The sequence below is a fragment of the Phalangium opilio genome, unplaced genomic scaffold (genome assembly GCF_054372755.1).
Source record: "Phalangium opilio isolate 3A_F unplaced genomic scaffold, DU_Popi_V2 ptg000042l_1, whole genome shotgun sequence".
NCBI lineage: Eukaryota > Metazoa > Arthropoda > Arachnida > Opiliones > Phalangiidae > Phalangium > Phalangium opilio.
Window position 1 is genome coordinate 1,595,312 of NW_028324166.1, and position 23,496 is coordinate 1,618,807.

Consider the following 23,496-nt stretch of genomic DNA (forward strand, 5'->3'; position numbering starts at 1 on the left):
TGGCACTAGTGAACAAATTTGAGGATTTTATGCCACCGCTTCCCACGCGCCTACACTAGAGGGAAAAATTGGTCGAGTTCCAAAAACATTTCCTACCCCCTTTCCCTCAACCTAAAGCGGCCGAACACGGACACGGCTCCTTGAATCTAGTTCGGCCGTCTACCACCGCGAGCGTCTCACGTTTTGGAGGGAAAATTCAGAAACCGCTACCAGAGGGCCAAACGATGGTGTGTTATCAAGAATATTCACTTTCGCCGAGTGAAGAATTTTGCTCAGTACTTCTGGTCTCATCTCACTTCTGATTTTATCGATATCTGTTTTATGGTAAAAACGCACAGTTTTATGTAGAAGTCTCTTCGCTATCGTGTGAATGCTAGAATGTTATCGGGGTCAGATATCGTCGCCTACCAAACTCTCAATCAGGGTTTTATGCTTGTTTATTCATTCCAAAGTACCATTCCTAATAAGTGACGCTGGTGAAAACAAATCGACAACAAAAGCAATGTTTTAAAGGTATTGTGAAGTTCAATCTGTCTGTAGCTTTAATAATTAAAGAGTTCAGGTTGACAAATAAGAGAAATTATCTACTTTTAATTAAAATGTTTCAGTGAATTAATTTAACATTTTATATTAAGGGATGGGTACTATTAAATATGAACTTTTTGCGTGCAATTAACCCTAATAACATAAACCCTCCCCAGAAAAATGAACAAACTATTCTGCTTCATTATGAAGATTTCATTAAGTTACTTAGCCAAGTATTCATGAAATATTACATAGTGCTTCTGATAAATGCGCCGTAAATTAGAGGGGTTTGTTCTTGGGTCAAACTGGGTCTGAAGTGTCAACCATCATAAGCTCCCAAGATGTAGCATAAGTTCACAAGTTGTTCCGTAAGTCACTGATTACTGAGAGCTGGTCATGAAGTGACGCGTAGAAAATGTCATACCTTACTTATGGAACGTATCTTATAAGCTTATGGTGTAGTAAAACATAAGACTTGAAGTACTTAGACGCTGAGCACTCGTGTTGACCCAAAGAACAGCCTCAGTCTGTCAGACTTATCAAAAACACTCTTAATTTTCGACTAGATTATATAATAAATAAGTAAGAGGCTTTCCCATATCTCAAAGTGGTAATTTCGATAAATTTTCACGAAACATTCAAAGTCCAAGGCAATACTAAAATTTATTGATTGATATAAATATTTAAATGGATTTATAATCACTTATTTGCGGCCAAAAATAAGCCATTAAAAGAGCAGCAGTTTCATCGTCTCTTTGATGTTAACCTTGGTGTCTTTCTTTATTATTTCTTTTTTGTATTCAAATCGTTCAAGTAGTGATTTGACTCCATTATAATTATTTCTAAAGGTTTCCTTGTACGCTGTTTTAATAGAAACAAGGCTTCGAAATGACGTAGGCTAGTTCGCCTTCCGTACCAGCCACTAATCTCCACGAGAGATCTCGTACTATTCTTGCAAACTGCGGATATATTAACCCATCATCGAGGAAATACATTTAGATATTAGTTTTTGTCTCTTCATAATGGATGAATCAGAAAATAACTACAAGCGAGATGTTGAAATTTTGAGGAAAAAGTTTGAAGAATCTTGCGACCAAGAGCTGTTAGGTAAGGACTTGTAATTACTTAATGATTGATCATTACTTATCTAAAAGACATTAAGGCCGTTTAAATGTGAGTACTTGCAGTTAACTATTTTTTTAAGTTTTATTAAGTAATTTAGGCGAAAGTCGCTTTATAACTCAATTTTTGAGATCGTTGGTAAAGTGTAAAGATGGTAGTTGGTAATTACCGGTAATTTAAGCGTTTTAGTTTAAATTACCTATAAATTTTGACACAATTTTAGTACCATTTGCAACTGATATTGTACCAGACTTCATTCAAATTCCCAATAAATAAATATATAAATTGTACTGATAATTTTTTTTATTTTTAGTTTAAATATAGCTAGTAAAAAAGTATTTATTTTCTTATAATTATTATTTCACCTGAAATATCAACTTACCCTTGTTCGTATGAACCATGTGTCCTTAAAGGACAAGTTTCATCTAAAATGCACCTTTGAAATTCATCTTAACGGGGTATGGGGTATTTTTTCTCTTTAAAATAAGACCATTTTCGTTAAAATCGGTTAAAATTTCACCAAGATAAAAAATTTCGAAATAATTTCTCTAATGAAGGATTGGTTTACAACTAGCTTTGAGCACAATTATCGTATTAGTGGATTAAGATGGTTTTTAAGCAAGTTGTGGTAGGATTTACACCAGGTTTTCTTAAATTTTAGAGCAATTTGAAGAATCTGACGTGGAGAGGTTTCGAAAAGATGACAGATATTGCGAGTCCTTTTTAATACATCATGAAGGTGATATAAACAATGCATTGAATATGGTCAAAGAATCCTTTAAATGGAGAAAAGAATTCGGAGTTCATAGTAAGTTTTTTAAAATATTTTGATTTGTCTAGAGTTTAAAATAAGTTTGCGTCTCGAGAATTTCTGATTGTCAATTACTGCGTGAAAGCCCAAAATATTCAATATGGTGTTTTAGAAACCACAAGACACCACCTTGAATCTGGTTTAACCTCTATATCTTTTTGAACATGTAGAATTAGAAAAACATTTTAAAATTGAAAAGTGGGTAGCACCTTATCGTTATAAAATTACTTTTTTTCTTACTTAGATCTGAAGGAAAGCAACGTATCAAGCGACCTTCTTAAACTGGGTATCATGTTTCAATACAACCACGACAAGGACGACAATCCAATTCGTAAGTTTTATTATCGCTTAAATCGTGAATAACGTACTAACAATAAGTAAGATGTGCTCGCGTTTCATTGCCGGAATGCTAAATTTCATTAGAAATTTAGTTTTTTTCCTTATCATGTTAGAAGAAGGGGTTTTGCTTGAAGGCTGGGATTGTAAAATGGGCAACTTAAACCCATGATTTTGAAGTGGTTTTTGCCTATTGGTTCTCTGTGCCTAGCAGGTGGGCGGGGCTAAGAACAATGGCAACTACTAAGGCTTACCAAGACTATGATGCCAGCCACAGCACTGTTTGCGGCCGAGTTGCGCAGTAGAGATTTTACTAGTACACCCAAAGAGGTTATAGAGGGGGAGTGGAATGTTGTGCAAAACGTGTTGTACATTTTATTGCGCATCCTCAACGCGCAATACAAGGGAGTTCCGTGGATAGTGTATCGTAAGCGGCGCGAAAGTCGACCAATTAAAACTGAGCAAGTCAGAAACTCGTACCTCTAGTTATATTTAGAGCAATGCTTGTGGACCAAGGAGCTTTCACTCCTCCACTTTATTCTCATTGGTACACCTGACATTTTATCCAATTCGCCCCGTAGGACTTGAAATTGTAAAACACCATAAGCATACTGATTTCAATTCATTTATACTAAGTCGTCGCAGCAAAAACATGTTTCACTTTCAAGCACAATTCAGTGTCATACCCTATTGTTACGTTAGGTTTTATGAAAGTAATGAAGTTCCATTTTTACTCATTATAGTCATGATGATTGTGAAGCGTTACAAGAAAGATTCAAAAATGACAAGTGAACAGAAACGATTGTTGGTGTTTTGTGTAGAGAAATGTGTACAGCAAAGCCGAAATAATTCTTTAACGATGATATTTGATTTCCAAGGCGCAGGATACTCTAGTGTTGTAAGTCTAAATTTGTTTATTGTTAATCCTTCAAAAGTAATTTAATTTCATAATTTGAATTTAATGTAGGACTTTGAGATGGCGCTCTTCGGCACAAATCTCTTTTTAAAATATTACCCTCTGTTAGGTAAGCCTAATCTACGTCTAGTTGTAAGCGTCTCAACCTTATTAAGGGGATTACCGTAGGCTAACACGCTATTGCTTGATTTTCAAGAAACTATAGTCAGTAGCTATATGAGTTAACTATGGTTGTTTCTTCTCTGGATTCTATGATAGTCTTGTGGTCGTGTTTGAGAGATAGAGGGAATTTCAATCTACAATATGAGTCCTTAAAGTATTCATTTGAAGCTCACAAACTTAAGTTATTACGATTTTAAATGAAGTGTTCCGAATTAGAACTGTTCCAAGTTAGGGCTACCACACACTGTGGGGCTACTGACCTAACCTTTGTTAGAAATGGTAGAAGAAAATTACAATATCAACTTTCGAACAAAATATTTCAAAGTGCTTTAAGTTGATGTTGGGCATTTGTTTAAAGTTTTAAAATCATTTAATTATTTGGACCTGTTTTCCAAACAAGAATTGTGACGCTAATCATGTTTTTCCTTTGTTTTGCAGGACATATGTTGCTCTATGATATGCCACGCATATTTGATGGTAAGGTTAATATTTTAAGGGAGCTGAAGCAAACCAGTTGCAATGTTAATCTTTCAATTTTATTTCAGTTTTATGGAAATTAATAAAGCCCATCGTACCTAAACATCTTCGTCGCAAAGTGGTATTCGTTAATAAGGAATCAATCAAGCAATATGTCGATGATAAGTGCTTACCCGTGAAGATGGGTGGTGAAGTAAGTAAGCCTTTAGGTTAAGGAGCCACTATCAAGTAGCTCTGGTTGTTATAAGCATAAGCGGATGCGAGTTTAATAGCTTTGAGGTTGGTGGGCGTCAAGAGATAAGTTTAGCAATTATGGATTCCCAACTAGACCAAAAATCTGGCCACCAAATACGCGTTACAGCAGAGGATGTGAGACGGAACGAGCTAGGTCACGTGGGGAAAGGAACTGTTTCTCTCTGGAGAATCGCGAGTGGTAGTTTTGAAATTTCGCCCATGCGCAGAATACGAAAAAATACGAATTTCCCTCTCTCTCTCTCACAATTGGTCGAGGGGATTGGAAGTCATATTTTTTCTCCCCTAAACTGGCGCTTAAACCTTGAGCTATACTAGGCCTGGGAAAACCAGGATAATTTATCGAAAAGTTTCGAGCTAGGAGTGAAAGCCAGAATCACTAATCTTTTAAATCCCAATCACCACTTTTAATCCCAAGAAGGAAACATGTTCTACATTAATTTAAGATTATTATTTTAAAACCCTAATTCCTTAATGTCTTTGAAATCTATTTCTGTTCTTGCAGGACTCTTCGGAATACGTTTATACTCCAGCGGCATAACACCATGACTCTCCTTACTACCATACATAATAAATTAATTTTCATGTTCATAATGATCACGCATTCATAATTCAGATGAAAGAATTGTAAAAAAAATGCTAAGAGAAATTCGCAAACTAAAATTGCTTCTAAAAACTATTCTGCTTGATCAGTTCATTATGAAATTGAAGATCAAACGCCAAGCGTCTTACGCACTATCGATCTGGCATCGATAGAAAACTTAGTGAGAAATTCACTTCACTTACGTTTAAGTGAACATTGAAATAAGAGGATCGAAGTCAAATTTAATTTAAATTGAAAACATACCATTTATTGGCAGCAAGTAGTTGTGTATTTAATATTGGGTTACGATAATACCAAATAAAAATATCGAATACAAATTGTTGTCTCGCCATTTAATTATCTGTCTAAGGTTTTACTGCCTCTACATACCGGTTTAGCTCAAAGTTATGATTCATTATGGATTAAATATTATAATAGATATAAAATAAATAAAAGGAGTAAATCAACTGGGAGTCAAACTTTGTTAGTCACGTGATCCTATCCCTTAGATGGAGACTAGACTAGGCCATGGACGAAACAATACTGTATTGTTTCGTCCATGACTAGGCCAACTTGTTTATTTGTTGGTTGGGTCTATTGCAATCTACAATTTGGCCAAAGATGCAAACCGTTTACAGTACGTTTGCAGCAAATCGTTATAAAATTACTTTTTTTCTTACTTAGATCTGAAGGAAAGCAACGTATCAAGCGACCTTCTTAAACTGGGTATCATGTTTCAATACAACCACGACAAGGACGACAATCCAATTCGTAAGTTTTATTATCGCTTAAATCGTGAATAACGTACTAACAATAAGTAAGATGTGCTCGCGTTTCATTGCCGGAATGCTAAATTTCATTAGAAATTTAGATTTGTTCCTTATCATGTTAGAAGAAGGGTTTTGCTTGAAGGCTGGGATTGTAAAATGAGCAACTTAAACCCATGATTTTGAAGTGGTTTTTGCCTATTGGTTCTCTGTGCCTAGCAGGTGGGCGGGGCTAAGAACAATGGCAACTACTAAGGCTTACCAAGACTATGATGCCAGCCACAGCACTGTTTGCGGCCGAGTTGCGCAGTAGAGATTTTACTAGTACACCCAAAGAGGTTATAGAGGGGGAGTGGAATGTTGTGCAAAACGTGTTGTACATTTTATTGCGCATTCTCAACGCGCAATACAAGGGAGTTCCGTGGATAGTGTATCGTAAGCGGCGCGAAAGTCGACCAATTAAAACTGAGCAAGTCAGAAACTCGTACCTCTAGTTATATTTAGAGCAATGCTTGTGGACCAAGGAGCTTTCACTCCTCCACTTTATTCTCATTGGTACACCTGACATTTTATCCAATTCGCCCCGTAGGACTTGAAATTGTAAAACACCATAAGCATACTGATTTCAATTCATTTATACTAAGTCGTCGCAGCAAAAACATGTTTCACTTTCAAGCACAATTCAGTGTCATACCCTATTGTTACGTTAGGTTTTATGAAAGTAATGAAGTTCCATTTTTACTCATTATAGTCATGATGATTGTGAAGCGTTACAAGAAAGATTCAAAAATGACAAGTGAACAGAAACGATTGTTGGTGTTTTGTGTAGAGAAATGTGTACAGCAAAGCCGAAATAATTCTTTAACGATGATATTTGATTTCCAAGGCGCAGGATACTCTAGTGTTGTAAGTCTAAATTTGTTTATTGTTAATCCTTCAAAAGTAATTTAATTTCATAATTTGAATTTAATGTAGGACTTTGAGATGGCGCTCTTCGGCACAAATCTCTTTTTAAAATATTACCCTCTGTTAGGTAAGCCTAATCTACGTCTAGTTGTAAACGTCTCAACCTTATTAAGGGGATTACCGTAGGCTAACACGCTATTGCTTGATTTTCAAGAAACTATAGTCAGTAGCTATATGAGTTAACTATGGTTGGATCTTCTCTGGATTCTATGATAGTCTTGTGGTCGTGTTTGAGAGATAGAGGGAATTTCAATCTACAATATGAGTCCTTAAAGTATTCATTTGAAGCTCACAAACTTAAGTTATTACGATTTTAAATGAAGTGTTCCGAATTAGAACTGTTCCAAGTTAGGGCTACCACACACTGTGGGGCTACTGACCTAACCTTTGTTAGAAATGGTAGAAGAAAATTACAATATCAACTTTCGAACAAAATATTTCAAAGTGCTTTAAGTTGATGTTGGGCATTTGTTTAAAGTTTTAAAATCATTTAATTATTTGGACCTGTTTTCCAAACAAGAATTGTGACGCTAATCATGTTTTTCCTTTGTTTTGCAGGACATATGTTGCTCTATGATATGCCACGCATATTTGATGGTAAGGTTAATATTTTAAGGGAGCTGAAGCAAACCAGTTGCAATGTTAATCTTTCAATTTTATTTCAGTTTTATGGAAATTAATAAAGCCCATCGTACCTAAACATCTTCGTCGCAAAGTGGTATTCGTTAATAAGGAATCAATCAAGCAATATGTCGATGATAAGTGCTTACCCGTGAAGATGGGTGGTGAAGTAAGTAAGCCTTTAGGTTAAGGAGCCACTATCAAGTAGCTCTGGTTGTTATAAGCATAAGCGGATGCGAGTTTAATAGCTTTGAGGTTGGTGGGCGTCAAGAGATAAGTTTAGCAATTATGGATTCCCAACTAGACCAAAAATCTGGCCACCAAATACGCGTTACAGCAGAGGATGTGAGACGGAACGAGCTAGGTCACGTGGGGAAAGGAACTGTTTCTCTCTGGAGAATCGCGAGTGGTAGTTTTGAAATTTCGCCCATGCGCAGAATACGAAAAAATACGAATTTCCCTCTCTCTCTCTCACAATTGGTCGAGGGGATTGGAAGTCATATTTTTTCTCCCCTAAACTGGCGCTTAAACCTTGAGCTATACTAGGCCTGGGAAAACCAGGATAATTTATCGAAAAGTTTCGAGCTAGGAGTGAAAGCCAGAATCACTAATCTTTTAAATCCCAATCACCACTTTTAATCCCAAGAAGGAAACATGTTCTACATTAATTTAAGATTATTATTTTAAAACCCTAATTCCTTAATGTCTTTGAAATGTATTTCTGTTCTTGCAGGACTCTTCGGAATACGTTTATACTCCAGCGGCATAACACCATGACTCTCCTTACTACCATACATAATAAATTAATTTTCATGTTCATAATGATCACGCATTCATAATTCAGATGAAAGAATTGTAAAAAAAATGCTAAGAGAAATTCGCAAACTAAAATTGCTTCTAAAAACTATTCTGCTTGATCAGTTCATTATGAAATTGAAGATCAAACGCCAAGCGTCTTACGCACTATCGATCTGGCATCGATAGAAAACTTAGTGAGAAATTCACTTCACTTACGTTTAAGTGAACATTGAAATAAGAGGATCGAAGTCAAATTTAATTTAAATTGAAAACATACCATTTATTGGCAGCAAGTAGTTGTGTATTTAATATTGGGTTACGATAATACCAAATAAAAATATCGAATACAAATTGTTGTCTCGCCATTTAATTATCTGTCTAAGGTTTTACTGCCTCTACATACCGGTTTAGCTCAAAGTTATGATTCATTATGGATTAAATATTATAATAGATATAAAATAAATAAAAGGAGTAAATCAACTGGGAGTTAAAATCTTGTAACCGTGATCAGGCGGCTATGGGAAAGTGTCTGAGATAATGATGAAGCTCTCGAATTTTTTAGTCAGTGTTTTTTATATAAGTCCTTCCCATTTCTATGAAGTGGTATCATAGTTTTAGGAGGTTAAGGTTTAAAGGAGAATTCAACCCCTTAATTAAAATAGCATTTTCTCTCAATATTTACTTGAATTTAAGGGGTCATTCGTAAAACACTTAGGGTGTTCCTGGTGGTGGCATATTGTAATAAAAGTGACCTTCTAGACTCGACATTAATTTTCCATAGAACCCAAAGCACTTCAGCACTATAATTACCCTTGTAAATTAGCGGTCATCGTTTCTCTTCGGTTCTGCTAGCTCCCCCTATCCCCTGGTTATCTAATCAAAGGGCTGTTCCAGTAATATGATTTAATACTATACATAACATTAGATCAGAACCCGAATAAGAATTCGTATGAGGCGTCTTGGTTTAAATGAAATGTGTTTCCTCGTCTTTAAAAAATTAAAATTCCACAAATGAGCGTCTCTGCTGTGCTGGAATGGAGTTATCGTGTTCCCGTAACAATCTGAGAGTATTTACTACGTCTTGAAGTTTACTCCTGGTTTTTGTACAGCCAGTTAAGCGTTTATTTCCTTAAATGTCCGCAGGGTTTATTTGGTATATAATAATTTAATTTTTCATTAACGAAGTTGTTTGCCATTTATCTGAGATAGAATCATTCGAAAGCCTTTCACGGTCGCGTAGACTCGATCAGAAATTCAACTATGGCTAAAGTAAATGACGGTTTTAAATTAAGTGTTGGTAGTTTACGAAAAAGGTTTTTTGAAGAAATTGACGAACTCGAAGAAAGTACGTTCAAAATTATACTTGTTAAGGGTTGTTAAGTAAAAAGACTACAAGGGAATCTTTCAGATGAATTTGTCGAAGCTGATTTGCAACGATTGCGCACAGATGATCAATATTGTGAAAGGTTTTTGATACATAATCAAGGGGATATAGGGAAATCCTTGAATATGATTAAAGAATCATTTAAATGGAGGAAAGAATTTGGTGTTGACAGTAAGTTACTTTAAATTGCTCTCCTTTATTTTGTTTAAGTGTAAGAACAAAATAATTTTTGAAGAAACGTACTGAGTAATATTTTTGTCCCTAAAATAATTTTCTCCCTAAAATATGTTTTTCTCCCTAAAATGTTTTTTCTCCTCAAAATATGTTTTTTCTCCTCAAAATATGTGTTTTCTCCTCAAAATATGTGTTTTCTCCATAATGTTTTTTCTCTCTAAAATGTTTTTTCTCCCTAAAAATGTTTTTTTTCCTAAAAATTGGTTTTTCCTCCCTAAAAAATGGTTTTTACCCCTAAATGTTTTTGTCCCTAAAGCCCTAAAGAAAGATTTTCACCCTAAAACACCAATTTTTCGCTTGATAAAAATTACATCGCCTTCCCTGATTGTGGTCTATGAGGAAAGTTTTAATACATCCTGAATTCACGTAACAACATTACACAATTAACTTAAACTTAAATTGTTTTAAGTTACGGCGAAAGTTAAAGACCGAGTTTCATGTTGATCTTTAAAATTAATTCGAATATTAATTTTCCAGATATTAAAGAAACCAGTTTACCCAGAGAGCTTCTTGAGATTGGAGCTCTGTATCCTTTCAACCACGACAAAAATAATAACCCGATTCGTAAGCGTATAATATAGTAATCTCATTTTCACCAAAAGTTTATAGATATAAAAACAAAAAGTACACTTCAGTAAAAATTCCCTGCCTTTGGCTGTAGACGACATGTAAACCGAGAAAAAAAAGTACCCTCCGCTCAACCGCCTACAAGAACTAACCAATCAGGGAAGAGATCTCATAGGTATAAGGCAGGCGATCCAAACGCTAATTTTTGGTACTAGAGCTAGAATCTCAGCACTACTTTATGAGCCTATTCACGGCTTGTTCCCTGTGTCATGGTCGGGCAGAGGGGGGATCGACACTAATGTGGGATAAAGGAGTCTGGGCTTCTTATATTTCACGGCGCGAGAAACTTTCAACGAAGTGCACTTTTTGTTTTTATAGCTATATACTTTTGCTTTCACGAACCTTTCATTAACTGTTAATTAACTTTCAGTCATTTTGGAAGTGAAACTTCACCTGAAAAACGCCCATTTAGCCGAGGAACAAAAACGTGGATTTGTTTTTGGAGTTGAAAAAATGTTGAAGGAGGCTGCACCAAATGGAACCCTAACTTTTGTGTTCGATTGCCAAGACGCCGGATATTCAAATTTTGTGAGTTAATAGACTCTTTTGATTGTGTTAAAGAAAGACGGAGCATCCAGATGGTATGTAGGCAACAAAGACGTTAGATAGGGCTGCAACGTTACCCGTCCATCAAAGTCCTTTTTGTAAGTCATTTCTATAGTCTTTGTTGCTCACATACCCGATTTTCCGGCATAAGATAACAATCCGACTTTTGAAACCAAAAATAAAGAAAAGGAAACACTTTTCTCCTAAAGATAACAACCATCAACATTTTTCTTTTAGGATTTGGACTTGGCAATGTTCGTAAATAACGTTTTTTTGAAATATTATCCCGCTTCCGTTGGTAAGCGAGATATTCTTCTGTCAATTGAATGCAAGTTTTATAATCTATAATTTTTTTTCATCAGCATATTGTTTAGTGTACGCAATGCCATGGCTTTTTGATGGTAAGATTTAAAAGATTTCTTAATTATTCAAGCGTTTTGAATGATGAAAGTGAGCAGAGACTGCAATGGATCGACCCACTTGTTTTTCCCGATACTCTGTGTTGCCTGCACCCAAAGGGTCTAGGCTAGATTGTTGGATTAAATACCTATCCTAACTCTCTCAGGTCAAAATATGACAGTATAGGGTTATTGTTTGAAAACATGATTAACCAATTTAGGGCTACTCTAAAAGCATGTTTACTCCTTGTAAGGTGTTAATACCTATTGACTCTGCCTTATCCTCCATGATCAAGTTGACCCAAGTCACGTTTTAGTTAAAAACACACAATTATTTTTATGTTACTGATTATATACTCTTGATAGTACAGGGTGTAACAAAAAAAAAGAAGAAAATGTTTTATGGCATTCTGCACCAAGGACCACCGTTTACAAATTATGATTTAGGTGTTTTACGGATGACCCATTAAATTTAAGTGAGAAACTGAAAGATAATGCTAATTTAATTAAGGGGTCATTCTTAAAACACTCCAATGTTCATAACTTGTTTAGAGTATTCCGTTTAGCAAAATGTCATAGGTTTAACATTTTTGACTTGGGTTCTACAATCCTTTTTGGAACACTCTGTACTTAATGGTTAATATTAATTAAGGAAAAAAGTCTCATTTAAATACGTAATTTATAGCTTTGTGGAAAATAATTAAACCCTTGGTACCGAAACACGCTCGCAAAAGAATTGCGTTTGTCAATGAGAAAACGATTAAGGATTACATAGACGAGGAATGCTTGCCAATAAGAATGGGAGGAAAAGTAAGATAAATGCGACCTTCACAAACATTAAGGCATAAATTATAAAAATAATTATACTCTTTTTTAAAACTTTTTTAATTTTATTTTTCTTTTGTCAAGGATGAATCAGTGTACAAGTACACTCCTGGCCAATGGAATTAAATTGAATTTAAAGAAAAGTTCTGATTTTTCAACTGTTCATCGCGTGATATCTACTATTATGTTGTTTGTTAAAATAAATATATATTTGCAATGCAATTCCGATTTATATTGGTATTTTGCATGGAGTAAAGTTTCCGAGGTGATGATTGAAGTTTCTACGTGGTTGCAAAAAACTAGCAGACGACGGAAAACTGTTCGAGTATATCGAAACTAAGGGGTTGTTGGCAAATTATATTTTTAAAAATTTAAAAAGTACGCGTGTAAAATAAAAGTGATCTAGACTTCTAGAGTACGTTGGCATCTTTGGCCAAATTGTAGAACATGGATTGATCATTCTTCAAAAGGGCATCTGGAGAGTCGAATTCCGTAATTCGGCCCTGATCGAGAACCATCACCCTATGAAGAGTTAAAAGACGAATTTGAGAATCACTCGATTTAGGCAATTTAATATGTTGGTAAACTAACTTGTCGTAGTCCAAGATGGTGTTTATTCTGTGCGCGATGGTGATAAGGGTAGAGTTGGAAAATTCCTTCTTGATGGTCTCTTGAATGAGATCGTCGGTGTCCATATCGACTGAGGCCGTCGCTTCGTCCATGATCAGGATTTTGGTGTTCCTCAACAAGGCTCGAGCCAAGCAGACCAACTGACGCTGACCGACGCTCAGATTCTGTCCTCCTTCGGCCACGGGGTGATCCAGTCCCTGTTCGAGTGACGCCACGAAGGATTTCAGGTGCGAGTGTTCCAGGGCGGCCCATAATCGCTGGTCATCTTGTTGACCCAAGGGATCCAAGTTCAGTCTGAGCGTGCCCGAGAAGAGGACGGGCTCTTGGGGGATGATGGTCAGCCGCGATCTCAAATCGGACAAGCCCAATCCCTCCACTTCCACTCCGTCTATGACGATCTGACCGCGCACCCCTTCGATGAGACGGAAGAGCGCCAACGTCAGCGACGACTTCCCGGCGCCTGTCCGCCCCACCACGCCCACCTTCTCTCCGGCTTCGATCCTGACATCGATGTCCTTTAAAACCAAATCCAATCCCTCTCGGTATCTGGTGCTGTAGTCGCGAAATACGATTTCTCCTCGTTGGGGCCAGTCGGCCGGCGGTTGATATTCTGGTTTCTCCCACTCGGCCTCTGGCTGCAAATGACAGTATTCGTCAACCCTTTCGACGGAGACGACATTCGATTCCAACCCAGTAAGTGAAGTGATTGAGACTTTGATCACGCTTAGAAGCTATAATATCATTCATAAAATTTAAGGTAAATAATTATTTTAGGTGAAAGAAATCCCTTCTGTTGTAATTTCACAATTCAGGAACATATCTTACAAAGCTGTCACTTTAAAAAGTATGATATTATACAGGATTGAATAGATCAGAGAAATACTTTAAATACAATGTCTCTATACTACTCGTGAAATTTGATCCCTCATTAATATTGCTATAACTTTACACTAAGAAGAAAAATACCTTTTTAGGGAACGTTCTCGGTAATAAATGGTAAACAAATATTCTAGGACTTAATTTAGTCTAGAAAAAGAATTCGATTTACTTGTTTATACTTACAAAATCAGCAATAGCCAAAATCATTCCCACAAAATCGGTTGACATAGTCCCTTTGTTCAAAATAATGAAAAAAGCGGTACAAAAATTCAAGCAATTGCCTAAGAGATTGTAACGTATTGTTAGCCATCTGGAAAGGAAGAACGCATTTTATCAACAACAAAAAGAAAGGGGAGTTGAAATTAGGCTTGGGAGATCTGCTTTCATTTGCATCTACATTTTCGTCTCGGTTTGCATTCAAAATTCAACACAACATAAATATGCCATTTGTTTCGGTAATTACCAACACTGAAAATCAGTGCGGGAGATACCTTTGCGCCATGTTCATCATGTAGTTAGCAGCAGTGCTTTCGTCGATAAGTTTGAGGGAGTGTCCTTCGAAGTTCTGTCCGGCGTCACACGCCCTGATGACAGTGCTGCCAGACACTGATCCTCCCACGTGCGAATACAAGAAGGAATTTCTCAAACTGGCTATCCGCGTGAATTGGCGATTGCTCATCATGAAGAAACGCTACAGAGACACAAGAAATTCTTCATAATAGGCGAAGTCAAAAAATAATTCGTGCAAAGAGCTCCCACCAAAATTTGTGCTCACTGGTTTTATTGATTTCTGGTTTTGGACCTTTCTATGCGTTTAATTTGCGAAATGATTTAATATTCTCAGTGTACCTCATATCAGCAGTTCCCAGAAGAGCAGTCCTCAAAATAACGGCGTTGTTCGGCTGTTTTAGAAATAGCGGCCGTTGTTTTGGGAAATACACTAGTGTTAAACTTGAAATAGTCTTAACTCTACGGTTTACCTTACCTATTAAGTACAAATAGATCTTCATACCCTAGCCTTACCTCAGCTAATTTTTACAATTCCAACACAAGTTATTCAGGTTCAAATAAGAAAAATCAAAACTAACCTACCTTACCCGACCTAATAGTATTGCTGTTCAAATAACCAAACCTACACCATCATAAATGACTATCATTTTTCACATTACGGCTGCACAGTTCTTTTGGGAACTGCTGTAACATTACGCCGCGTTTACGAGAACCGCTGTATAGGGAATTGCCATAACGGGTAAACTGCGTTTTTGGGAAACCGCTGTTTATGGAACGGCGGTTATGAGGACGGGAACCGCTCATGAGAGCTTCCCAAAATTTCATTCTTCTCAACGCAAGACTTTCCCATATGTTAATTCAAATACGATTTTCTAACGTACTTTTACATCCGAAAACTTTCCAGGTGAAGTGATACTGGTAGGATTACTTATGACAGGAGGCTAAAATCTAGTTCCTACCTGAAGCAAAATGTATCCAAATGTAACAACAACGCAGGGAATTATGAATAATGGTAAAAATATTGCATTTGCCAACGTTGAAATAATTATAAATGATATTCCGACAGCGGTCAGTCTTAACACTGCGGGTAATTGTTGGTCAAGGGCGTCGATATCTTGGGAGAAACGATTGAGTATCCTTCCAACGGGGGTCGTGTCGAAGAAGGACATGGGAGAACGAGATACACTGTCGAGCATTTTCCTGTGAAGACAGTTTGCCGCTCGTAGACAGCGAAAGACGTTCATGGTTGTTTGGACCGATACAGAAATGGAGAAGATTAGACCAAGAGCGACAAAGACGGCAATACGGGTTGTTTTTAAGTCTGGGTTCGCTTGAAAATCTTCCTTGGAGTCCGCGCACCACAACGACAACCAGTATATACTCGCCAAATTAAAGCATACACCAATGATGATACCACCAGTGATGATAGCACACCAAATTATCCCATAGGCTTTAAAATATTTTTTAAATTGTGACAGCGATATCTGCAATGTGATAAACCGTATCACAAGAAGAAATGACTGGAGAACGCGTTAGTTATGAAGAAATGAATAAAATTGACTGCGTCTCCAATTCATACACCCTTTTCTATCGAACAGTATGTACATACGTTTCCTTCGTCGAGCGTCTCTTTAGTCATCAATTTCGCCTCATCCGCGTCCGATACTTTTCCTTTGGATGCAATATGAAATCTTTCCACTACAGTATTTAACTTTCTGCGAAATAATGCATTTGAAAGAATCACTTCAGACGGGTTAAAATCAGAGCAATCTATGCAAACAGTACACATATTGACATTGAGGCTCAAGGCGGGAGTCGACTTTGTGTTGCTCAAATTTTGAAAGGTAATGGGGTTTTGGCTCATAATTAGTGTTTTAGTGGGGTGTACCTTGTATCAGCAGTTCCCGAAATAACAAACGCGCTTCCAAAAAAGAACAGCGTTGTTCAAAACTGCTGTTTTAGAAATAGCAGTGTTAAAGTAAAGTATTCAACAATTCTTAACACTACAGTTTGCCCACCCAACCTCACATCACCTAATTTTTACTATTCTAATACTATTGATTTTCAACAAACCTAACCTAACTTAAACTGACCTTAGGTGTTCAAATAACCTCACTATTGGAAAGCACGGAAAATTTATGACTTAAACCTTTCTTCCTGTGTTGGACTTTGTTCACAATCATTATATAGTAATTTTATGTAAATATAGCCTCTGTTTACTCACGTCGCTTGAACTTTATCATCCTCGTTCATGTGTTGCGCGAAAAAATCCCTGGCCATTCCCTGACGACTCATGATTTCGTCATAGGTTCCCCTTTCGATGATTCGTCCGTTGTTCATAAAGAAGATCTCGTCCACTTCTCGGATGAAGCTCAAATTGTGCGTCACCAAAACTCTCGTCTGTTTGAGGAAGAATTTTTCAAGCAACGAGGATATTACATAAACAGGCTAAACTTGAAAGATGAGAGATCAAGGGTCATGTGCGTTTATGTTAGTTTACGCTTAAAAGCGATTTTCTGAACACTTTCTTGTCGCCTTGTTCAAATATTACCACAAATTTAAACGAGGTGTCAAAATCGCCCAAAAAATTGTCCATTTTAGATTAATGCACAAATGTTAAGGTAAATTGCTTTCAACCTATATTCTTCTCGGAAATCTCACTCATAGGCTTATTACTTTGTTACGAAGTAATCCATTTGCTCCAATGACTTCTTCGAAGAGATGCTTGGCCACGTGCGAATCAACTGCTCCCAATGGGTCATCCAAGAGATAGACATCAACATTTCGATAAATTTCTCTGGCCACGTTGACCCTTTGTTTTTGACCACCACTCAAATTTATACCCTATGATAAACAGCATTTAAATTAGTAGAGTGTTGTGTTTTACGCTTTTAAGGAGGGATTCTCATCTTCCTGGTTAAAGACCATACACGATTACATTGGGCATATGTTCCCTCTTATATTTCCACTGATACGTACTCTTTCTCCTATCTCCGTCTCGTCGCCAGCTGGTAGCTGGTCGAGATCCGGTTGTAGGGCGCATGCGCGTATGACGCTCTCGTATCTTTCCGGGTCCATGTCGTCGACGAAGAGAATATTCTGTCTGAGTGAGATGTTCTGGATCCAGGGTTGTTGAGTGACGTATCCCACTCTCCCGGCCACTCTCACCTCTCCCTCCACCTTCGGCATCTCGGACACCAGAGCGGACAAGAGGGAAGACTTGCCACAACCCACCGGACCCACCACGGCCACCAACGAGCCGCGGGACACTTTCAAATTGATGTCCTGAAGAGACGCCGCTGCCGGATCATCCAGGTTCCAACGAAACGTTCCCTTCTCAATCTCAATTGCTGAAATTTTCATAAAAAAAATTAACATTAACATTATTGTATCGATGTTTATTGATTCCTTGCTCGAAATTTGGTGGATTTGCTCAAAAATTACAATAACTAGAAAAACTTAAATAATAATAAAGACACGCGCATTGGTTAAAACACTAAAAGTCGAACGTAAATCCGTTTGACGTTAAGTTTTCCTTAGCTTCTCGTTCAGTCGTGTAACAGACTTACCATCTTTTGTGTCGCTAGCCATATGCTCCACGTAATCCTTTCTATCATCACGACTCAACAAGTTTCCAATTCTTCTCACTGAGACGTGCGTCTGTAATGAACAGTTTTTACTATATTGGTGTCATTTAGGCTTTCATTAAAAAGAGGGTCAACAGGGCAATCTTATCTGAATATTTTTCAAAAAACAAAAGCTCTTTGTAAACGGAAAGAATATCGTCCAAAAAATACTGTCACTGTCGAAAGGTGTCCGGCAGAATTATTTCAAATTATGCATGACGTCAGGGCCTCAGGGGTGAAAGATTCCAAGTATAGAAGAAATCTAGCTATATTTATAGATAAGATTCCTCTTCTGACCTTCCCTTCAATCTGATTGACACTGTTCTTACCAAAACTAAAGTGTTTAGTGTTTCCGGAAAAGAAAACATTGACATCATTAGTAATCGTACCAACTGGTAGGAGACGAAGGCTTTCCTCATGGTAAGAACGTTCTCGTCGTCAATTAATACGTATACGGCGAAACACGGGGAAGTTATCTAAATATTTAGAAACTATATATGTAGGGACTAAAATTCATATGAAAGTAAAAAAGAAAAAGTGAGCTTTGGAGTTAGTTGAAAGAACCAGATGAACAACAGATTTGGTTTTGAGTGGACCACTGGCACGGTAACGGCAAAAAATATTTTGTCAGTCTACTTTCGTTCTCAGTCCATGTCTATTTACTTTTCTGGAGCTTCTCGCGTAACTTAATTTCGCGACGACGGAAACTCAACTGGCACTCACTATGGCATATCCCACAAAGCCATGTACAAATCAGTGACCTATTCAAATTCTGATTCTCATTCACGGACCAGTGTTACGCTGTACTAGACCATAAAAATAAACAGTAAGATATTGTCGAGTTTCCGTCGTGTTCTAGATTAAAAACTATGGACAAGGATACACCGCGCTCTCTAATTCTTTTAATACACTTAAAGATAAATATTTACGTTCGTACCAAAATCGGTATGACAGCACTTATGAACAGGTTTATTCCTTGGAAGGGGGCTTGTTTCTTCATGAGCGCAATTTCTTCTTTCCTGATTTGAAGAACGCTGCTTTGAAACGATCTTTCCCAGGCGTACAACTTCAAGACGCGGATTCCGTTCAGAATTTCACTCATCATTTTCATCCTTTTGTCCTTGAGTTTCATAAGCTCAACCTATTATACGAACTAATTAAATGCGAGGAGAACTACCACGGTGGACATATTGTTTAACGCGCCATTTTCAAGAATGAGAATACGATCTACTCTCTGGGAATTTTATATAATACAGCATAAAACACGGGTTGCAAAAGTAAAACTTCAATTGTAGCAATAGGTTGCGGGCCTTGCTCTTGTAAAGCTACTAAAACTTTACGGAGAATACTGTGTTCTAACCGTTAGCACCTTTATCGGATTTACGAATTCAATCAATTGATGTAGCTATTGGATAAAATTTACCTGAAACTCTTTGTATTTCTTGGTGCTGATATAGTTAAGTGGAAGAAGTACAACAATAGGTACGATGCCAGCAAAAGCTGAATAACCTAGTTCTTGGTACAAGAAGGCGAAGCACATAACTGTTTGTACCGGGACCGACCACAAGAGACTCAGTTGTGACGACAGAACCTGGAATCTGTTCGTGTCGACGTACATCGTGTTCAGTATTTCGCCCATTGTCAAGTCACGTCGATCGCTGCTCGTCAAGCGCAATGTCTGCTTCGACGAATCTCATTAATGAATTATAACGTTTCATAAATAATACGAACTTACTTTTTTGTACAGAACGTGCATGGTGGCGGATTTAAGTCTCAGTCCTAGTTTGGTGTGGAAAATGGCGCTGCCTTCTTGCAATAATGATTGCGTGAGACCGGCCAAACCGTAAAGGCAACCGTAGAAAATCCCCTTCCAGAAAGGATCTTCGCTCGTCGAGTAATCAATAATCGAACTAAAGACAGAAATTAGTTAAATACTTTACTCGATCTATAATGGGTCCTGGCGCTTTAAGAGCTAATGGAAATTTCTTCACGTTTCCCCAGTTTTAAGCTCATAGCAACGTTGTTAACAGCTTGTAAGCTCAACTACAGTTTAATCAGTTCTTTAACTTAACATTAGGTGACCACTAGGAAAAGGATATTGCACATTTCTGATCGTTTCTTTGTAAGAACGTAAATCGCTCAATGTAAGAACTGACTCATCCTTTTAGCCTTAATTCTCCATTAGTGATGGTCCATGTAAAGCCAAAATAGTAAAAGTATTTACCCTATCAAGAGGGGACATGCAAATGACACTATGTCGGCCAAAACTTGAAAGACCACTCCAGAAATCAAGCAAGGTCCGATTGTCCTCAACAAGGGCCAAGCGATCGACTTGCTTTGACTTTTTGTTCGGTTTCGTTCTTCCGAAAATATTTTCATTTCCATTTCTCCACCGTCACTTTTGGTCTTAACTTGAGTTTTCCAGTGTTTTTCGAAAATGCGCGAGACAGTCAGCGCTTTCTCCGCGTCATTCAAGTCGTACACATCCGACGGACCCAGGTTTTTCTTCCAACCTTTCCACAGAACACTACAATTCGTTTAAAAATTTTAAAACAAAAATTTGCAAGTAGAATTAAACTACAATGAGCTTCGTTGAAATTATGGGCTATACATGAGAACGTCAGATTTACCTGGTAATCCATGAATAAACGACTCGAGAACAAAACGATGCGTCATTTTCCTTCGATCTCTTCAAGTAATTAGAAAATAATTTTTTGGTTAATGATATTGTTTTCTGTAACTGTAAGACTTCGACACTTTGTAATAATGCTAAAGCCTTGTTATATACAATAGAGACATATTGTGCACTACACTTTACTAAAATGGGAGCAACAACTAATCAACTAGTTATTAGTAAATAGTGTCTAACTAATTTACTTAAACTTAAAAATGTTTATAATATTACCGATTTTTCTTCCATTGAATATGCATTTTTTCCGTAGTGCTGCGCAGTGTCAGTCAGTGTGTGTAATACGAGGGTAACTACAACTAGAGGGTAAATTACGGACTCAATTACCAGCTCAAAATATTCATCTTTATCGTCCTGAAAAATTTCATTATTTTTAATGATTTAATAATACAAGTCGCGTAAATCAAGAGTGTGGTTGGTGATGGGGAGGAAGTGTTAATTTCTTACGTAGAACAATACCATTCAAACTCGCTAAGGTATAGCTAAAAATGGAAAAACATTGTCACTAACTTGTAAATAGTATTTCATGATGGTGGATCTCAGTGTGATGGTTTGCGTTAGTGTTAAGAGGAACCAAAACATAGTCAGGATTGCGGACAACACCGTGCCACCCCCTCTGCCGTAAATTATGAGGAATAACGCCAAGATCTGAAAGACGAAATCTCAGTTTATTTCATCAGATGTAGAGCTCTCGAAAAGAATTTAACAGATTGTCTTACGTATGTTCCGAATTGGAGGACGACCGCCAAATTGTCAACGACTTGAAAATCGGCGTAATAAATTTGCTTTCCAAATTTCAAGACACTAATTGCGGCCAGTAACAAAGTCAAGAGCTGAAATTACAAATTAAGAATTAACAAGCATATTTTATGAACATTCTACGAAGTTCGACAGGATTGGGAAAAAATAACACAAGAATGAAGGCCCTGTTATTCTCTTTAGTGAAGGATCGTTCCCAGTGATTTGCTTAGAAGAGTTTCTAAAGTTCCAGGCCATGTCACGATGAAGGACCAAAAATAACCCAAACTTTGGACTAAGAAATCCAGTCCACTTCTCTAATGAAGGTTCTCAGAAGGAACAACTCTACGACATAAACGCCAACTTTGTTTATGTCAAACGTCAAAAAGAAATACACTTCCTAAAACGACATTCGCAATTCTACCCAGGTTGAGAACTTTTCGAAATTCTAAACTATCACGCTTTAAAAGGTACGAATAAGCATTGCCAAGAACAAGAGCACCCAGCTTTGGTAGGTGTACATATATACTGTGTCCTACAAAGGTGCTAATTGAGTATAGAAGCACTTACACTTTTCGTAATGGAAAGGTGAGAAAAACTAAAGCTTCTCCGTGGCGCCTTGACGATCACAGACACTTCCAAGGGAAGAAACAACCATAGTATCGCACATGGCACCCAGACTAAAATTGTCTTTTGAAAACACGGTGTAAAATCCGGATTATCGGTGTACCATGTCAAATTAGTGTCCTGTTTGAAACAAACGTTGAATATTTCTACTCCATTTTAAAACTTCGTAAATTTTATAATCAGAGCCATGGTAAACGTAATAAAAACACATAACGTACCCAAAATGGAGATTCGCAAAACTCATCCAAAATGTACGAACCCATTTCAAAGTAAACAAAACTAAAATAAAATAACTTGCGCTAGTCTCTGGGAAGCCTTCAAACGACAAACGAATATTTTCAACGTTCTTTAATGAACCCAATGCGGCTCTAGTGTAAAACCCTACACTTAGACCTTGATCACGTTTCGTCCGTGAAACACAAGTGGTTCTGAAAACCAACGCGTCTACGCTAGAACTAAAAATACGAGACGTCAGGCGATAAATACTTGTACTTTTTATGAAAAATGTATCTTTTCAAAGAAACCTCATTCTTAATAAATAAAATACGAATGATACGTAATCGCAGATAGCAGAGCAAAATATACTCAACAATATCTCCTTTTAATGATATTGTTGCCTTAGTTTCAAATCGACGAAAGGATCGTTATGGGCCTGGCTCGAAAAACTAAACAAACCGTGTCAAGGATGGAAATTATCGGTCCGGATTATAGGCGCAAGCCTTCTAGGGCCGATGAACTATCGCTTGTTCATTTGAACATTTCGGATCCCATGTTCTTATTTTGGATAATGGATAATTTAGGACGGATCAATTAATGTTCAGTCTCCCAAATTAGCAACGAGACCTCAAAGTGTTTGACGAACTATTGGTGTTTCAACTTTATGGAATAAACTGTGACTGTGTAGAGGAAGTAAAATACTCTGTATTGTACACAGGCCTTGCTAAACGCAAGCTGTTCTACATCGAAAATAAAATCCTAGAATTATCGCTTTCAACGCTTTTATGATATATTTCTGAAGGCCCACATTTTCTCCAAGAATAAGATAATATTCCGTTGAGGTTGTGTAAATATAATAGCCTTTTTCTGATAACATCCAATCGCTGAGATATTTCAAAGCAAATGTAGAAGAAAAGAATTGTTTTCAAAGAGATTAAAGATCAAGATATCTTTAATTAATCGTGACTCTCTAAAAGTCATACAATCATTAAGTAAACCAAACATGTCACAATTTATTATCAACAAATTAATAAAATTTCATACTAAAGTTTCTTTTGTAAACTGCCATCAATCAAATAGAACCTTTTAAAGAGGGCGCAGTATTATAGATAGGGTTAAGAAGGAACCGCCGGTATGTGGGTCCAAAAACGTCAAAGTTAGAAGTTCACCAAAGTCCTCATTGTTTGAAGCCACAAAGAACGTCTTCGACAATTAGGTGAACTTTTGAAAA

At 37.1% G+C, this 23,496-nt stretch overlaps 5 protein-coding genes across 7 annotated transcripts; 4 read left to right on the forward strand and 1 right to left on the reverse strand.

The window, feature by feature from the left end:
- The first annotated feature begins 437 nt into the window (after positions 1–437).
- On the forward strand, positions 438–5,522 carry LOC149678176 (motile sperm domain-containing protein 2-like). Of its 3 annotated transcripts, none has more exons than XM_089837094.1 (9): positions 438–513; positions 1,399–1,632; positions 2,309–2,455; positions 2,703–2,789; positions 3,538–3,692; positions 3,762–3,819; positions 4,311–4,349; positions 4,418–4,542; positions 5,107–5,522. In XM_089837094.1, the coding sequence occupies exons 2-9, from the start codon at positions 1,548–1,550 to the stop codon at positions 5,140–5,142; spliced, it is 732 nt and encodes a 243-aa protein (XP_089693220.1). In that variant the 5' UTR covers positions 438–513; positions 1,399–1,547; the 3' UTR covers positions 5,143–5,522. The 3 variants fall into 3 exon arrangements, with proteins under 3 accessions (XP_089693220.1, XP_089693219.1, XP_089693221.1); XM_089837093.1 differs by having other exon boundaries at positions 449–513; positions 1,374–1,632; XM_089837095.1 differs by lacking the exon at positions 438–513 and adding an exon at positions 543–607.
- Positions 5,523–5,805: 283 nt separating this feature from the next.
- Positions 5,806–8,687, forward strand: LOC149678177 (motile sperm domain-containing protein 2-like). Its single transcript, XM_089836999.1, has 7 exons — positions 5,806–5,821; positions 5,869–5,955; positions 6,703–6,857; positions 6,927–6,984; positions 7,476–7,514; positions 7,583–7,707; positions 8,272–8,687. Exons 1-7 carry the CDS (start codon positions 5,806–5,808, stop codon positions 8,305–8,307), a joined length of 516 nt encoding a protein of 171 aa, XP_089693125.1. The 3' UTR covers positions 8,308–8,687.
- Positions 8,688–9,596: 909 nt separating this feature from the next.
- Positions 9,597–10,535, forward strand: LOC149678178 (motile sperm domain-containing protein 2-like). The gene is made up of 3 exons (XM_089837000.1): positions 9,597–9,681; positions 9,745–9,891; positions 10,432–10,535. The coding sequence occupies exons 1-3, from the start codon at positions 9,597–9,599 to the stop codon at positions 10,533–10,535; spliced, it is 336 nt and encodes a 111-aa protein (XP_089693126.1).
- A 473-nt stretch (positions 10,536–11,008) lies between these two features.
- LOC149678179 (motile sperm domain-containing protein 2-like) lies at positions 11,009–12,572 on the forward strand. Its single transcript, XM_089836193.1, has 5 exons — positions 11,009–11,109; positions 11,365–11,425; positions 11,490–11,528; positions 12,211–12,335; positions 12,435–12,572. The coding sequence occupies exons 1-5, from the start codon at positions 11,035–11,037 to the stop codon at positions 12,474–12,476; spliced, it is 342 nt and encodes a 113-aa protein (XP_089692319.1). The 5' UTR covers positions 11,009–11,034; the 3' UTR covers positions 12,477–12,572.
- Positions 12,573–12,614: 42 nt separating this feature from the next.
- LOC149678180 (ATP-binding cassette sub-family C member 1-like) lies at positions 12,615–23,056 on the reverse strand. Its single transcript, XM_089836190.1, has 21 exons — positions 22,268–23,056; positions 21,993–22,169; positions 21,404–21,517; positions 21,195–21,332; positions 20,901–21,038; positions 20,626–20,684; positions 20,220–20,522; positions 19,731–19,905; positions 19,419–19,673; positions 18,933–19,136; positions 18,325–18,471; positions 17,939–18,029; positions 17,349–17,719; positions 17,046–17,213; positions 16,594–16,769; positions 15,979–16,084; positions 15,329–15,853; positions 14,351–14,550; positions 14,043–14,169; positions 12,942–13,711; positions 12,615–12,872 (listed from the first exon to the last, which is right to left on the reverse strand). Exons 1-21 carry the CDS (start codon positions 22,310–22,312, stop codon positions 12,761–12,763), a joined length of 4,401 nt encoding a protein of 1,466 aa, XP_089692316.1. The 5' UTR covers positions 22,313–23,056; the 3' UTR covers positions 12,615–12,760.
- Between the last annotated feature and the right edge of the window lie 440 nt (positions 23,057–23,496).